Source organism: Neophocaena asiaeorientalis, unplaced genomic scaffold (assembly GCF_003031525.2).
Source record: "Neophocaena asiaeorientalis asiaeorientalis breed wild unplaced genomic scaffold, Neophocaena_asiaeorientalis_V1.1 scaffold33, whole genome shotgun sequence".
Classification (NCBI taxonomy): Eukaryota; Metazoa; Chordata; class Mammalia; order Artiodactyla; family Phocoenidae; genus Neophocaena; species Neophocaena asiaeorientalis.
Genome location: NW_020171988.1, coordinates 2,955,712 through 2,973,676, shown reverse-complemented (window position 1 = coordinate 2,973,676; position 17,965 = coordinate 2,955,712). Strand labels below are relative to the sequence as shown.

Genomic DNA, 17,965 nt, shown 5'->3' with positions numbered 1-17,965 from the left:
TATATATAGGAAATTTGTATATGGTAAATATGTCATTTCAAATAGCTGGAGGAAAAATGGATTACTTGTTAACATGTTTTGATATTACAGTATCCCTCTAGAGGAAAAATAAAGTTGGATCCATACTTCAGAAATTTAAAAATACAAAAAGACCCAGAAGAAATCATGGCAGGAGTATAAAAAATAATATTGTGGGTGCAGAATGCCTTTTCTGAGTAGTAGATTTCAAAATCCAGACATCATAAGAATAATGGTGGTTTGGCTTAGGCCCTGGAGAGATGGCAGTGGGTGGCTTCAAAGCATATTTTGGAGGTGGAATCAACAAGAGCAGGTGATGGGTGGGTGAAAGAGGGAAAGAGTAGAAAAATGTCAAGGATGATCTAAGGACTTCCAAATCTGTAGTTTGAGGAACCCAGTGGGTAGTAGTGCTGCCTACTGAAATGGGGAAGAATGGAGGAGAGGAAGTTGCTGGGATAATAACAAAAAATTCAGCTCTGGATTAAAACAGTTTGTGCTTCAAAGGACACCAATATAAAAGAAAAAGGCAGCACAGAGGAAAACTATTTGCAAATCTGATAAGGGGTTTGTATCCATAATATATAAAAAAATCTTAAAACTCAATAATAAAAAGACAACCGGATTAAAAAAATGGGCAAAGGGTTTAAATAGACGTTACTCCAAAGAAGATATAAGAATGGCCAGTAAGCACGTGAAAAGATACTCAACATCATTAGTTATTAAGAAAATGCAAGTAAAACCCACATGAGATACTACTTTACACCTAATAGGATGGCCATAATAAAAAAGATAAATAATAACATGTGTCAGTGAAGATGTAGAGAAATTGAAACCCTTATACATTGCTGGTAGAAATGTAAAATGACGCAGCAACTTTGACAAATAGTTTGGCAGTTTGTCAATACGTTAAACATAGGGTTTCCATGTGACTCCACACTTCTGTAACTGAAAGTGGGGTCTGGCTGCTCACCACTCAAAAGCCAATATTGGTGGAAAGGAAAGTTTGCTTTATTTTGGATGCCAGCAACTTGTGGGGGGAGGGTGGACTTCTGTCCAAAGGCTGACTCCCGCCATGACAATCGGGGGCAAGAGCTTTTATAGACAGAAGGAGGGGGCTACATGCAGAAACAGCACTGTCAGCTCTGACAGTCACCTTGAAACTGGTCATGTGGTGGTATGACCAGCATCATCTTGATTGCTTTAAGTACAATTAATCTTCAGTTCTAGGGCTGGTTTGTTCCCAGTTCCTTGAGGCCAGTTCTTGGAATTGTGGTAGCTTAAGTCATGGCTACAGTCTGGTCATCATGTAGTTAACTTCTTCCACCTGGTGGGGGTCTCAGCATCTACAAGACAGCTCATAGGATATGGCTCAGAATATTATCTACAGTGCTTGAGGAGGAGCTAAAGGTCCTTGACTATGCTTAATGACTAAACTATTATTATTTAGTCTTGTTGAGCTGTTTTCCTTTGTTTCTGCATTTTCTCACTTCTCTGATTAAACTTATTCTTTGGCTAAAGTTTTTGCACAGACAAAAGGCAGGCAGAGGACACAGCTGGGAAGGACCATAGGGTCCTGCTCCATTTCACTTCCACTCCTAGGTGTTTACTCAAGAGAAGTGAAAACATATGATCACAAAAAGCCTTATGCACGAATGTCCATAGCAGCATTATTTGTAATAACCAAAAAAGTGGAAACAACCCAAATGTCTATCAACTAGTGAATGGTAAACAAAATGTGAAATATTCGTGCAATAGAATATTTGGCAATAAAAGGGAATGAAATACAAGCTACAACAGGGATAATCCTCAAAAACACATGAAGTGAAAGAAGTCAGTCACAAAGACCCACATGTTGTACACCATATACACAAAATGTCCAGAATAGGCAAGAAACAGGAGGTAGATTAGTGGTTGCCTAGGGCTGGGTTAGGGAGAAACAATGGGCAGAATGGGGAGTGACTGCTAATAGTTACAGGGTTTCATTTTGGGGGTCAGGAGGAAGATGTTCTAAAGTTAGATTATAGGAATGATTGCACAATTCTGTAAAAAAAAAAATATATATATAAATCCATTGATTTGTGTATTTCAAACAGGTGAACTTTATAGTATGTAAATAATATCTCTATAAATCTCTTAAAAAATTCAACTTGGGATATATTAACTTTCCTAAGCCTGTGAATCCTCTTAAAGGACTCTGCTCTGGTGTACTTGGGTGAAGGGCATCTGAACAGGTCCTGGGAGATGTCAGAAAGCTTCAGAGTTTAGGGATTGGGTAGAAGACCTGGATGGGAAACAGACTGCTGTCAGGGAATCTCGTTTTCTTCGCCCAGGCTCAGGGAGCTCGGCCACGCCCCTCCCTCGTTTCCTAGCAACCAGCTCCGGACCCGCGCTCCTCCTCAGGCCGTCACTTCCGCTCCGCGACAGGAAGTAGGGTCAGAGCCGGCAGCTTTCCCGGGAGTTCAGCGTTCGCAACGTCTGCAGCCGCTGGAGTAGCGGAGTTTCCCTGTACCTCGCTGTCTGCCTGTCTCCCGAGTTCCACCTCCCGCGGGTGAGGAGGTCCTCAAGGAGTTAGAGGGTCTCGAGGGTCCAGGCCCGCGCGAGAGGAAGGCGAGGGCCGGGAACGCGTGGCAGGCGGGGCGGAGGAGGGGGCTGGCGGGGCGACTCCCTGGGGTCTGGGATCACCTCAGCGTGGCTCGGTGTCTGCTGCGGGCCCGAGAGCTTCCCGCCTCTCCCCCGCCGACCGCCGGGGTCCGGGAGACTGGGACTCCTCTGCGAACCTCCTGCAGGATTCCCTTCTCCCTTCTTTAAAGGAGGACCCCTCGTAGAGAAGACTCGCCGGACTGCTGACTCCCTTCCCCGCCCAGACCCTGAAGTGACCTGCCATGACCTCCGTGTGAGCGAGCGATCGGCTTGTGACACTTCCCAGAGTCCCCCAGGGTAAATGTTTGCACGTGTGCACGGCCGTGTGTACGTGTGTTTTCATTTCCTGCAAAATCTGAGCTAGGAGGACCCTGGGCTGTGTTTGGCAAGTCGGTATTTTGGTTTACTTTTCTTTAGCATCTCTACCAGGGGTTCTTCCTTGTCGTTATGGCAAACCAAAAGACTCTGTGCCTTCTGTTAGCTGAGTGGGAAGGCACACTGGAATTAGGCTGGGTGGGCTCAGGATATGCTGATTGTTTGGATTTTTTTAGCCCGACCTGTTTGTATCAGGCGATTCTTAGATTTAAGTTTTTTATGTGTTTGGGTTTTCTGTCAAGACTAAAGGTTCTTCTTGGACAAAGACTGTGTCATATAGTACTTTTGTAACTTATAGCCCCAGCATAATACTGAACACATTAGTAAAGGCTCATTAAGTTTTAAATTTAAATATCATAAAATACACATTCTGACATTTTCAACTTAATAGAGATGGGGCCTATTTACATATAAGTCAGCTCCGGGAAAGGACAATGTAAAATAACAAGATCTTTTAAGATAAATATGTCTGAAATTTAGAAGCTGCCCAGAAGGATAAGTACAGTGCTCTCGGTGGAAGAGAAATATGGTATATCTATCTTATAGGAAGAGGCCACACAAATAATGGTGTTTCATTGCTTGTTTCTTTTCTTTCTCTCTTTCCTTCCTTTTTTTTTTTTTTTTTTAATAGGTGTTGTATCCTAACTTACTGAGGTGCTTGCTGCCATTATGGGAAACCAGCTCGCCGGCATTGCTCCCTCCCAGATCCTTTCTGTGGAGAGTTATTTCTCAGACATCCATGACTTTGAATATGATAAGAGTCTGGGGAGTACTCGGTTCTTTAAAGTTGCTCGAGCGAAACACCGAGAAGGCCTGGTGGTTGTGAAGGTCTTTGCAATTCAGGATCCCACGTTGCCTCTAACCAGCTACAAACAAGAGCTTGAGGAACTGAAAATCAGGCTTCATTCTGCACAGAACTGCCTGCCATTCCAGAAAGCAGCAGAAAAAGCATCTGAGAAGGCAGCCATGCTCTTCAGGCAGTATGTGCGAGACAACCTCTATGATCGCATCAGCACCCGTCCGTTCTTAAATAACATTGAGAAGCGCTGGATCGCTTTCCAGATCCTCACAGCCGTGGACCAAGCACACAAATCTGGAGTCCGTCATGGGGACATCAAGACTGAGAATGTGATGGTCACCAGTTGGAATTGGGTCCTTCTAACTGATTTTGCCAGTTTTAAACCCACTTATCTTCCAGAGGACAACCCGGCAGATTTCAACTATTTTTTTGACACTTCACGAAGGAGAACTTGTTATATTGCTCCTGAACGTTTTGTTGATGGTGGATTGTTTGCCACTGAGTTAGAATATATGAGAGATCCTTCAACTCCACTTGTAGACTTAAATAGCAATCAGAGAACAAGAGGAGAGTTGAAGCGAGCAATGGATATCTTTTCAGCAGGTACGTGAGTTGGTCAACTTTGCTAGGGTGGGAGTGTGCATTTATTTTAACTCTTGAACATAGAAAATTAATTTTTTTGGTAAATCCTCCTGCACTTTTCAGATAGTTGCAGTATTCTTTCACTGGACGTGTTTCAGTACCTAGAAAATCCAAAGAGTGGTCTACTCATTCAGATGTTTAAGGACTATTTGAATTCTCTCTTCTGTATATGTCAGGCACTGTCTTAAGTGCTAGAGACATAGATGGGTAATTACGTTTCTCTTTTCAGGGTGCTTACACTTTAATGGGGAGATAGATATGATATTGAAAAAAGACATTTCAGTGCACTGTGGTTTGCTGTGGTGGTGATAAGCTTAGGCTGCTGTTACAGGAACGTATGGATACTTAAATGAATCTCTGTGGTGGTGATGGGTAGAGTGGCAGGATCAGGAAAGGCATCTCTATTGGAAGGAAGGTATTTAAACTGAGACCTGAAAGGTGATTGGGAGCTAGCTATGGGAAGGGTAGTTTGTTTCAGGCAGAGGGTGTTGCTTATATGAAGACTTGAAGACCAGAGCATGATGCATTGATTTATTAGGGGACTTTAAGTACTTTAGTACATCTGGAACGTAGGGTGTGAGGTAAGCAAGGCCCAGATCAGAAGGGGTCTGGTATGCCCATGCTAGTCTATAGGGACATTATCAGATATGTGTTTTAGACAAAACACTGACTGTAGCAGGAGATAGGAAAACCAGTTAGTAGTCAGCTGCCACAATTCAGGTAAGACATGGTGCTGACTGGTTTCAAGTTGTGACAGTTGGAGAAGGAGTGGAGAAAAGTAATGCTTAAGAGATAATTAGTGGGTAGAATTGTTAGGATTTGATTGGAGGATCAAGAACACTCCTGTTCCCCCGGCTTGGGAAACCAGGGGGATGGTGATACCAGTCACTGAGCTAGGAGACACACGAGGAGGAACAGATAGGGGGTGGGAAGATGCTGAGGTCTGTATTAGATGTTGAGTTGAAGGTGTCAGGGGATATGCAGGGGAAGATGTGTGACAGGCAGTTGTTACAAAGGTTTGGTACATAGAGATGTGGGGTGGAGATGGAGATTTGGTAGTTATCAGGAAATGGGTAGTAGTTACTGTAGCCAAGGGTATGCGTTTCTAGTTGGGGAGTTTGTGGAGAAACTGGTGTGTTAGTTTCTGCTTTCCACCCTCCCTATCCCACCCCTCTAGGTGGTCACAAACCAGCTGATCTCCCTGTGCTATGCGGCTGCTTCCCACTAGCTATCTATTTTACGTGTGGTAGTGTATATATGTCCAGAAGTGATTCTTAAATGTTTTTGGCTCCCCTTAAAGACTTTGATGAAACCAGGGACCTCCTTCTTTGGAAAAAAGTACCATACATTCATATACGTTACATACACAGACCATATGAAGCTTGGTCATGGATTGTAGGCTATCTATGAACTTCTGGAGGAGAAGTGGGCTGAGGATGGTATCCTGAGGAATACCATATGAATTCTAGCGTCACTGCCATTTTTTGTAAATTTTTTGTAAATTTTGCAAAGGTTGGCTTTAATCTTTTTCTCACCTGTAGGTTTTCTACAAAGAAAACATAAATTGAGTTGTATTTTAGATTATTTAGGAAAAGTGATATAATTAATGAAGAAATGTATTTCATCTAGGGGAACAAATGAGCTTTGTTACACAGGATTGTACCTCTCTCTGTTGGTCTGTTCAGCTCACTAGTCTATATCCCAAGGGAGGGTATTTTTGATGAGGTGGGGTAGCTTCCACACTGTAAATATAACAAGATTAGAAATGTAATCCATCAGTCCCAACCTGATCAGTGAATTTATCTAAATTTATCTTGAACTATTTTTACCTTTTAAACTTACTGTTATGTAAATAGGACTCCTCCAGCTTAGAAATGTGATCACTTTCTAGCTTCAGCGGATCATTTGTAGCTTTTTTTAAAAATAAAATTGAGGTATAATTGACATATAACATTAGTTTCAGGTGTACAACATAATGATTTGATATTTGTATGTGTTGGGAAATGATCACCACAAGTGTAGTTAACATCTGTCACCATATGTAGTTACAAATTTTTTTTTTTCTTGTGGGTGAGAGCTTTTGAAATCTACCCTCTTAGCAACTATAGTCACCTTGCTCTGCATTCCATCTCCATGACTTATTTATTTTATAACTGGAAGTTTGTTATAGTTTTAAAATTTCAGGGATTGATGAAGAGTTTATATTTATCCTTTCTGTGTGCATTATAGTCATTATAGTTTTGTGACGTTCAACAGAATTCTTACTTAGCATTTGTTTTTCCAGAGTAAAGAGCTCTACATTGTTTTGGCTGAAGATTTCATTTCTTTCATTTCTTTGAAAGAGGTGGGTGGGATCTCTTCACCTCCCACTGCTCCTAAGATTTGATTTGGGCTCTTTGGGTTTGAATGTTAGGCTCTCTGCGTTTGACTGTTACTTTTCCCCATCCTAAGGCCTATCCATGGTTCCTGGCTGCTAGTTTGAGAGAAGTGTATATATTCCCTGTCTCTGGTCATATATATGGGCAGAGCTTTTTTTGCTGGAGATCTTTCATTCATTCACTTGACAAGTATTTGAGTGCCTATTATGTGTAAGGCACTGTTGTGTAGGTGTTGGGAACGCACCTGTGAACAATACTGATAGAGTTTCTGCACTCATGGAGCTTGCATTCTAAGTGTGGGCAGGGGGAGAGAATAAAAAGGTAAATAAGTTAGAAAGTTAATTTTGATTAGTGATAAGTGCTGTGATGAAGTGCTATGATTTCTAAGTGGATGAGGGCTGGTAGATAAAATGAAGGCCTCCCCTGAAGGTGACATTGATATGAGATCTGAATGATAAAGAAGGACTCAGTGATGATAAAGGCAACTTGAACAAATTGTTCTATAGAGAAATACCAACCCATAACACCTCTTCCAGAATACCATTTTAAAAGTTGCAAGAAAGGGGACTTCCCCGGCGGTCCAGTGGTTAAGACTCTGAGCTTCCACTGCAGGGAGCATGGGTTCCATCCCTGGTCAGGGAAATAAGATCCCGTGTGGTGCGTGATGCATCCAAAAAATTTGAAAAAAAAAGTTGCAAGAAAAAAAATCCTGTATTTACCTCTGTATTAGTTTACTAGGGATGACATGACAAAATACTCCAGACTGGGTAGCTTAAACAAAAATTTATTTTCCCTCAGTTCTGGAAAGTTCCCTCAGAGCCTGGAAGTCCAAGATCAAGGTGCCAGCAGGGTTGATTTCTCTTGAGCCCTCGCTCCTTGAGTTCCAGGTGGCCACTTTTCCCCTGGTGTTCCTTCCTCTTATAAGGACACCAGTCATAATGGATTAGGGCCCCACCTTTATGACCTCATTTAACCTTAATTACCTCTTTAAAAGCTCTGTCTCCAAATAGTCACATTCTAAGGTGTTAGGGCTTCAACATAGGAATTTAGGGGGGTGGTGAGGGATGTAGTTCAGTCTGTAAACAATCTCCATTTAGTTGTAAATAAATGTTCTTTATTTTTACAGTATTTGGAAATAATTTCAAACTTAAAAACTTGCAAAAATAAAAATAGTACATAGATCCTACATAAATCCTTTATCCAAATTCACCTGTTGTTAATGTCTTGTTCCAATTGCTTTATCACTTATACCTTTTCTCTGCACTCTGTACCCCACACTCCCCACCCTTCCTCCCCACCCCTCCATGGCCCTTTGCCCCAAATACTTTAGTATTTCCTAAGACCCCAGTATTCTCTTACATAAAGCTTATGTAACTGTATGTTGCAGTTACCAACTGCAGTGAATTTAACATTGATAGAATTATTTACACTTTTTATTCTGATTTTGTATTTGACCCAGTAACGTCCTTTATAGCATTTTTCCTCCTCCAGGACACGACCCAGTCTAGGGTCAGGTATTGCATTTAGTTGTCATGTCTCTTTAGCTTCCTTTAATCTGGAACATTTTCACAGTCTTTCTTTGTCATTATGACATTGACATTTTTTGAAGAATACCTCTCCCCTTAAATTTTTAAAAATTATTTTTATACTCTTTATTTAAAATAATAGACTCATAGTAAGTTGCAAAAATAATGAAGAACCCTTCACACAGCTACCCCCAGTGACATCTTATATGACTAGTACCATATCAGAATCAGGAGTTGACACTGGTGCATTACTGTTAACTAGACTTACACCTTATTTAGTTTTCACCAGCTTTTACCTGCACTGTGTGTACGCGCTCGGCCTCACCTCTTTCTTTTTCAATAGAATCGTCCTCATTTTGTATGTATCCTGTTTCCTTGTGATTAGATTCAGGTTATTCATTCTAAGTAGGAATACTGTGTAGGTGAAGATGTCTTCACAGTATCGTATCTGGAGGCAAATGGTGTCTGTTGGTGATGTTAATTTTGATCACATGGTCAAGTTCTTGCCCAATTTCTCCCCTCTGTAGTTACTTTTTGTTTTTTTAATCCCTTGCAACTAATAAGCAACCTGTGGGAAGAAACTTTAAGACCATGCAAATATCCTGCCAGTCATCACAGTTTCCTCTTTGATTTGGTGTCTGTTGATCATTCTTGCCTGATCCAGTCTTTACTATGATGGTTGCAAAATGATGATCTTCCAACTCCAGCACTACCTCCACATTTACCAGTAGGCCCTCAGCATTCTTGTGTGCTCAAGTGTCCTGTCTTTCCCCTCATTTATTTATTATTATTGGTATGGACTCTTTAATTCCTGTATGCAGTTTGCTAATATTTTTTGGAGGATTTTTATCTATATTAATCAGGGCTTGGTCTGTAGTTTGCTTTACTTGTGATGTCTTTGTCTGGTTTGCTACTAGGGTAATACTGGCCTCATAAATGACTTGGGAAGTGTTCCTCCTCTTCTGTTTTTGGAATTTGTTAAGGATTGGTGTTAATTATTTTAATGTTTGACAGAATTCACCTGTTAAGCCATGTTGGCTTAGGTTTTTCTTTGTGCAAAGTTTTTCATTACTAACTCAGTCTCTTTAAAAGGTCTATTCAGATTTTCTTTCTTTTTAAGTCACCTTTAGTAATCTTTATCTTTCTAGGAATCTTTCCATTTCATATAGTTTATCTGTTTTTTGGCATACATTTGTTTAAAGTATTCCCTTATAATTCTTTTCATTTCTGTGAGGTTGGTAGTAATGTCCCCTTTTTCATACCTTATTTTCATAGTTTCAGTCATCTCTCTTCTTAGAAAAGCTTGTCAATTCTGTTGAGCTTTTCAAAGCACCAACTTTTGGTTTTGTTGATGTTCTCTATTGTATTTTATTCTCTATTTCATAAATTTTCACCCCAATATCTATTGTTCCTTTCTTTTTGCTTTGGTTTTAGTTTGCTTCTTAAGGTTATTGTTGGTTTTTTTAAAAAATTAATTTATTTTATGTATTTATTTTTGGCTGCGTTGGGTCTTCGTTGCTGCGCACGGGCTTTCTCTAATTGTGGCGACCAGGGGCTACTCTTTGTTGTGGTGCGCGGGCTTCTCATTGTGGTGGCTTCTCTTGTTGTGGAGCACGGGCTCTAGGCGTGTGGGCTTTAGTAGTTGCAGCACACGGTATCTAGTTGTGGCTTGTGGGCTCTAGAGCACAGGCTCAGTAGTTGTGGCGCACAGGCTTAGTTGCTCTGTGGCATGTGGGATCTTCCCAGGCCAGGGTTCGAACCTGTGTCCCCTGCATTGGCAGGCAGATTCTCAACCACTGCGCCACCAGGGAAACCCTAAGTTATTGTTTTGAGCTCTTATAAAATAGGTGTTTATAGTTATACATTTTCTCTAAATGCTGCTTTAGTTGTATCCCATACATTTTTGTATGTTGCTTTTGTTTTCATTCATCTCAAAGTATTTTCTAATTTTCCTTTGATCATTGGTTATTTGAGTGTGTTGTTTAATTTCTACATATTTGTTAATTTTTCAGATTTTCTTCTGTGACTGATTTTTTTCATACCATTGTGGTTTGAAGGATGTAATTTGTATGATTTCAGTCCTTTTAAATTCATTGAAGCTTGTTTTATGGTCTAGCATATGGTTTCATCTGGAGAGTGTTCCACATGTACTTGAGAAGAGTTTTGTATTCTGTTGTAAGATGGCGTGTTCCTTTGATGTCTGTTAGATCTGGTTTATAGTATTGTTCAGTTCTTCTATTTCCTTCTTGCTTAAGGTATTCTTAATAGCTATTTTAGTTTTTTATTCTAAAACTTGACACTGTATGGATAGAAATTAAGAAATTTATTGAGTGTTTATTATGTATCAGGAGCTGTCTTAGTTGCTGGAGTTTTTTCAGTGAACAAAATAGACAAAAATCCTTTATGGAGTCTGCATTCTAGTGGGTATATGGACAATAAAGAAATAAATACATACAATATATAATGTGGCATTTGGAAAACAGCAGGGAAAGGGGAAGGGGAATGTGTTAGATAACGAGTGTGGGGTAGTTGTAGTGGGGGTGCTTGGAATTTTAAACTGGGCAGTCAAGAAATGCCTTACTGCTAAGATGACATTTGATTCAAGGTCTAAAGGAAGTTTAGGTGTAAGCCATGAGGGTGCGTGGGGGTATAGTATTCCAGGCAGAGGGACCAACACATGCAAAGGCTGTGACTAAGGTTGTTTAAGGATCTCCTTAAGATTTTTAAAATGCATGTCATATACTGATCAGTGAAACTGCTTTGTCTTTTTGGGAATGTAGTTGCTTTATTTATTCCTTGTTTGAAGATTATGTAAGTGCAAAATGAAAGGTATCTCTCTTTCCTTCTCTAATCTTACAGCCACACTTCTTAGCACTTCTCATTTTATAAGTGTGTCTGTTCACTGGTTTACTTTATTTCTTTCTTCCTAGAATTAAAGCTTCATGAGGGCAGAGTTTTTATCTGTTTTATGCACTGAGTCTAGTGTGTGTTAAACACCTGATAACTTTTTGTTTAATGATGAATAAATTGAGTTGTCAGATGTTACTTCTCAGTAGTTTCTTATAAACTTAATATCTATAAATTCATATTTTAAAGGAATACTTTCTTATGGCTTTTAATCTATCTTTATATCTCTGAATGTATGTGTGTATATAACATGTGTAATTGTTTTCATTTATAGAACCGGGAAGTAATTTTATTTGATTTAATTTTTTTTAAGAAGGAGAAAAATTAAATAGGCCTTTTTTGACTTCATACTTTTAGAAACTGATGATTAGGCAATAGACATTTTTCCTGTCTTGCTGGACTGTAGTTGTATGTTGCATTAAACATTTTAATTCGGTTTACTTTGAGTTTTGCATCTTGAGTTTTAGGAATTCTCTGAATTCTTGATCTGTGTTAATATCTTGCATTTCATTTTTAATGGAATTAAATCTGCTATTTTCCAGGTTGCGTGATAGCTGAGCTTTTTACAGAAGGTGTGCCACTGTTTGATCTCTCTCAACTTTTGGCTTATAGAAATGGACAGTTTTTCCCTGAACAGGTGCTGAATAAAATTGAAGATTGCAGTATCAGAGAATTGGTAACTATGCTACAAATATTTCTCACTTTTGCATTAGTCAGTTCTCTGGAATGTTCTGAATTTGGGACAAGCAGTAAAACCCCATGGACTCATATACCAGCCTATTGTTTTTACTTTGTTAGGCAGAAGTGTGCAATTTTTTTCCCCTTAGGCACAGAGCTCATTTGACTTTATATTACACACATACACACACACACACACACACACACACACGCACGCACGCACGCACGCATCTTTCCATTATAATATTTAGCTCTGCTTTGGACAGATTTGGAAGGAAGTAAGGAGGTGCTTGGGGGTTAGAGATTGTCCAGGGTAGAGCTTGCTAGTAAGAAATGAAGAGGATAAATATCTAAAATGAGGAGACAGGAAACAGCGACTTGAATGTAATACAGCAGTATAGGGGCATTTCATATAAAAGCAACTAGCTTTGTGTACCTCCCTTGACCCTGAGGGCAGGTCTGGAAGGGGAGCTGTAGAATCACACATTAGTTTAGCAGAACAGATGTGAGGAATTCTTAGGGAGGTCACGTAAGCCGTATATCCACAGTACTGTTTGAGGGGATCTTTTCTAAGTCAATCAATACAGTAAGTGATGCATATGATGATGACTCTGAGCCACGGAAAGGTTATGTATATTTAAAATATTCTTTAGTAAGGTAGGGAAACATGCATTTTGATTTCTCTTACGAATGGCAAATATTAAGAAATAAGATGCTCCAGAGGAAGCCAATTTAGTTCACGTTCCGTGAACAGTACACTGGATTAGGAGTTGGCATACCTGGCTGTTCTAGGTGTGGCACTCATTATCATGTTGTGTAGGCTAAGTAACTTTATGAATTTGGGCCTACCTTTTCTTAACTGTGAAAGGAGTGAATTTGACTAATTTTTAAGGGTAATCCTCTTTATGTGTCTGACCCATCTGGAGTATGTTAATACATGATTTCTTGTTGCTTCATAGGATGGTAGTAGAGTCACATATTACTCAGTAGTCAGGTTCTGAAAGTAGTTTGAAAGATAAAGATTAGAAAGAGTCAGAATTACCTCAAATGTCCTTTAAATCATGTGTTAAGTTGCAGTTGTAGCTTTCATTTGATTTAATTTTCTGTTCTCAAATCTATTTTTTACTCTCTTTCTTGCCTTGGTATAGGTAACTCAGATGATTCACCGGGAACCAGATAAACGTTTAGAGGCAGAAGATTACTTAAAGCAGCAGCGTGGCAATGCCTTTCCTGAAATATTTTACACTTTCCTTCAGCCCTACATGGCCCAGTTTGCCAAGGAAACATTTCTTTCTGCAGATGAGCGTATTCTGGTTATAAGGAAGGATTTGGGCAACATTATCCACAATCTCTGTGGACATGATCTGCCAGAGAAAGCAGAAGGAGAGCCTAAGGAAAATGGGCTGGTTATCTTGGTGTCAGTTATAACATCCTGCCTACAGACCCTTAAATATTGTGATTCCAAGCTTGCTGCTCTGGAACTTATTCTCCATTTGGCCCCAAGACTAAGTGTAGAAATTCTTTTGGATCGTATTACTCCGTATCTTTTGCATTTCAGCAGTGACTCTGTTCCTAGAGTGAGGGCTGAAGCCTTGAGGACGTTGACCAAAGTTCTTGCTCTTGTCAAAGAGGTTCCTCGCAATGATGTTAACATCTACCCGGAATATATTCTGCCAGGCATAGCCCACTTAGCCCAGGATGATGCTACTATTGTTAGACTAGCCTATGCTGGTAAGAGCTTATTGTCCAAGTAATAACCACTCATATTTTTGAAGTTAGTGACTATAATACCTCTTGTTTCTCTGACATCTTTGGGAATTCCAAGAGTGAACTTTGGTCCTTGAACCATTTGTGTACATTTTAATAATATTCATAGCCGATCTGTTCCTGGAACTCAAGCTTTGTGTGTATCCTTATTTTTGAGGTTATCAGAATTATTAAGTGAAAAATATATAATACCAGAATCTTATGATTTTACTGGGAGTATTATTATTATTTTTAGTCCAAAGCTTGGGAAGCAGAGTGGCAGTATTATTGTTTTTATGTTTTGTTTTTTTAAATTTTATTTATTTATTTATGACTGTGTTGGGTCTTTGTTTCTGTGCGAGGGCTTTCTCCAGTTGCGGCAAGTGGGGGCCACTCTTCATCGCGGTGCACGGGCCTCTCACTATCGTGGCCTCTCTTGTTGCGGAGCACAGGCTCCAGACGCGCAGTCTCAGTAGTTGTGGCTCATGGGGCCTAGTTGCTCCGTGGCATGTGGTATCTTCCCAGACCAGGGCTTGAACCCGTGTCCCTGCAGTGGCAGGCAGATTCTCAACCACTGTGCCACCAGGGAAGCCCTGGGAGTATTATATTTAATTTGGAGTAAGACTAATGTTCACAAGTATGTGCTTCAGGTCTAGTGTCTTTAGGCCTTTGTAAAGTTTCTCTGAGCAAATACGTTTGTTTGAATATCAGTATTAGGATATAACAGTCTATTGCTGTTGAAAAAGATTAATTTTGCTGGGTAAATTGGTGTTGAAAGGACCTAGCCCGTTTGTTAAGTTACTGAATTTTAAGGTCCTTTCAGTTACTATGATGCTTAAGAAGTGTGGCTTCTTGGTGATGAGGTGAGTGTGTTATATAACAAACTTACCTGTTTTATTTGTAATTCTCATAAAATAAGTGATACAGATTCATATTTTTAGCTCCCCAAATTAATTTTGAATGCTTATTTCTGCATGGAAAATGTCATTGAAACATTTACATAATTTCATCATTTATTTTTAAAATGTAATCTGATGGAAATCAGGAATTCTGAAGTCTTTGTAAGTAGTACATAACGTGTGGTGATGATATTGTCTCTTTCTTTGAAAGATACATGCTTATTAGTTCATTATTTTATGATTTACTTGTCATTATTTTAACAGAATGTGAAAAGTGGTCTTTGGACTCTGTCTTTATGGCTAGGCACATCCACAAAGTGATTGGTGGTTGTTGGCTTTTTAAAAAATATGTATTTTTAAAAATATTTATCCATCTGCCTATTTATTTATGGTTTCTGATTTCCATAGCTTTATAGGCTTAGAAAATTCAGGATTTCTGAATTTTAGGCTTAGAAAATTTTAGGCTTAGAAAATTCAGGATTTCTTTAAGACATATCCAAGTTTATCATTTGGAACAAAGCATGTTTACAATTCACTTGATAAATAGAAATACAGTTGACCCTTGAACAATGTGGAGGTTAAGGACGCTGACCCCCCACACAGTTGAAAATCCCCATATAATTTATAGTTAGCCCTCTATCCATGGTTCCACATCTGTGGATTCAACCAACCATGGATTGTGTTATACTGTAGTATGTACTCTTGAAAAAAAATTCGAGTGTTGTTCAAGGATCAACTGTAATTGAACTGGATAAAATTAAATGAAAGAAAAGCTTATGATTTTTAAAAAACAAGCTGTATGTTTAGACTATTATGACCTACTTTTGGCCCAGTGTATCTTGGTCTTTTCTCAATTGTGGTAAGTAGGTAAGGTTCTGATGTGTAGGTACCATATTAACATACTTATATTCAATTTCTAGCAGTCACAGCATAAAAACAATAGCTACTGTTTATTGAAAAATCTGTTTTGTACATACTGCTCAGGATTGCAAGGGTTAGTTGCAAAAGATATAGAGATTCTAAAATAGGTTCTAGATTCTAAGATTTTAAGATCTGTGTATCTCTTGAAACTGACACTTGGAACAACCTTGAGCAGTAGATGTTATAGTGCCTTCATTTCCCAGCTGAGGAATTGGGGATGGGAGAGGCTAAGGGACACGACCAAAGTGTATCTGGACTAGTTCTTTCTCAGTTCTCAGAGCTGCTGGTCTAGACCTTGATTTTGAAGCAACCTGCTTTTATTTTACCCAAGTGTGCTGGGTCTTAGTGGTAAGAGTCCATGGTAACCCAGGGTCAGTGCCAGGACCTTGCAGTGCCCTATGCCACCCAGCCATGTTGAACCATGGCTTAGTGCATGATAAAGCTGCCTTTTTAGATAGAATCTAAAGTCTCTTTGAACTTGTATGGTTAAGTGTAATTAAACCACACATGTCAGTAATTATAAAAGTTTAAAAATCAATTAAAAATTTCTTTTATAGCATTGTTTTTAAACTCAGAGATGCTGGTCTAGATTTGTTTCTTGTGTAAAGTGAACTGACAAGTGTGTTGTAGTTTATGAACTTAAATGGGGAGATAAACATAGATCTGCTCAGACTTGAGAGGTGCCCCGGAAAGTAAGAGATTTTTCCTAATAAAGATATTTTCACTAAAGTGGGGATATTCATCTAGAACCATCAGGGGATGGTGTAGAATTCTCCCATCTTTAGGGTGAGCAGGCATTGCAGGGTATTAATAACTTGCTTATTTAGAGGTAAATGTTTGTTCTACTCAGAACAGTGTTGAACCTGGCAGCAGTGGGGCGTGGGACTCCAGGATGAAGGGAATCACTGTATTCAGTAGACTCAAAAATGTCAGTTATTGTGGGATGCATCTCAATTTCGGAGATGTTAAAAAGTGAAGAAAAAGTGAGTCTTAGAATCAATAAAATAAAGGTAGTTTATGTTCAGTGCTACTCACAGCTGAGAAGGAAAAGAGTGCAGTCTTTGCGGGTATAGTCATATATTAGGAAACATGGAAGTGGGAGGAGAAGAAGGATAGAGGCACAGGAATAAATAAAAATGGAAGGAAGAGGAAAGTATAAGCAAAGAGCAGATATAGCTAACAGCAAGTGTGATAGCAGAACTTAGAAGTAGATACTTTCACAGTGGTGAGGAGTATAAATAGTCTTAATAGATGATCAGAGAGAAAGGAGAAGATACAGACCACTGCAGGAGTGTGACAAACAGTCTGGCGCTTTGGTTCACTAAGAACCTCAGAGTATCACTTGTAAAGCAGTCCAATAAGGGTTGATGCACTTTGGTAATGGTTCTTTGAGGTGGATGTGACTCAGTTATGTATGAGGAAACTGAGACTCAGATTGGTTAAGCAGCCAGCTAGTAAGTGCCAAGGTCAAGGTTTAAAAAAAAAAAAAAATTAATTAATTTTTGGCTGCGTTGGGTCTTTGTTGCTGCGCGCGGGCTTTCTCTAGTTGCGGCGAGTGGGGACTACTCTTTGTTGCGGTACACGGGCTTCTTATTGTGGTGGCTTCTCTTGTTGCGGAGCACGGCCTCTAGGCGCACGGGCTTCAGTAGTGTGGCACGCGGGCTCAGTAGCTGTGGCTCGAGGGCTCTAGAGCAGGCTCAGTGGTTGTGGCACATGGGCTTAGTTGCTCCGCGGCATATGGGATCTTCCCAGACCAGGGCTCGAACCCGTGTCCCCCTGCATTGGCAGGAGGATTCTTAACCACTGCGACACCAGGGAAGCCCCCAGGGTCAAGGTTTGAGCCAGGGTCTGTGTGATTCCAAAGGCCAGCTTGATCTGTGATTTTAATGTGAAAATGTGTTTCTCTGTTAGCCTACTGCATATCTCTTACCTGATAAACTGTTTAAAAGGTAGGTCTTTGTGGAAGTATTCAGGTTTTTTGCCTCAGATGTTTTGAGTGCTATATTTTGGGCTATTTGGTATTTTTTCCCAGTTTTATTGAGATATAATAGACATACATCACTGTATAATTTTAAGGTATAGAGCATAATGGTTTGACTTAAATATATTGTGCAATGATTACTGCAGTGAGTTTAGTTAGCATCCATCATCTCATGTAGATATAATAAAAAGAAAAAAGAAAAGGAAAAAATGTTTTTCCTTGTGATGAGAACTCTTAGGATTTACTCCAATACCTTTCATATATACCATACAGCAACTTTAACTATAGTTATCATGTTGTACATTTCTGTATTTTTAAAAGAAGCTTATGATTTATTATTAAAACAGGTAGTTTGGGTATAGTTGTCGATTATGAGATTAGTTACTAAAAGTCTGATTAGGTTAAGTGCTAAGTTGAAAAGTCCTGCTTTTCTTTAGTCTTAATTATTATTTATA

The 17,965-nt window shown here is 39.4% G+C and overlaps 1 protein-coding gene across 3 annotated transcripts in view; it reads left to right on the top strand.

Annotated features, from left to right (window-relative positions):
- The first annotated feature begins 2,433 nt into the window (after positions 1-2,433).
- The window catches only part of PIK3R4 (phosphoinositide-3-kinase regulatory subunit 4), a 73,676-nt gene continuing 58,144 nt past the window's right edge, over positions 2,434-17,965 (top strand). The window contains exons 1-5 of one of the 3 annotated variants that reach the window (XM_024747742.1): positions 2,434-2,566; positions 2,829-2,955; positions 3,665-4,435; positions 11,828-11,961; positions 13,112-13,694. In XM_024747742.1, coding sequence (XP_024603510.1) covers positions 3,703-4,435; positions 11,828-11,961; positions 13,112-13,694 — 1,450 coding nt within the window. In that variant the 5' untranslated portion in view covers positions 2,434-2,566; positions 2,829-2,955; positions 3,665-3,702. Of the gene's footprint in view, positions 2,567-2,694; positions 2,956-3,664; positions 4,436-11,827; positions 11,962-13,111; positions 13,695-17,965 lie in introns of those variants that run through there. The other 2 variants (XM_024747759.1, XM_024747750.1) reach the window with 2 other exon arrangements.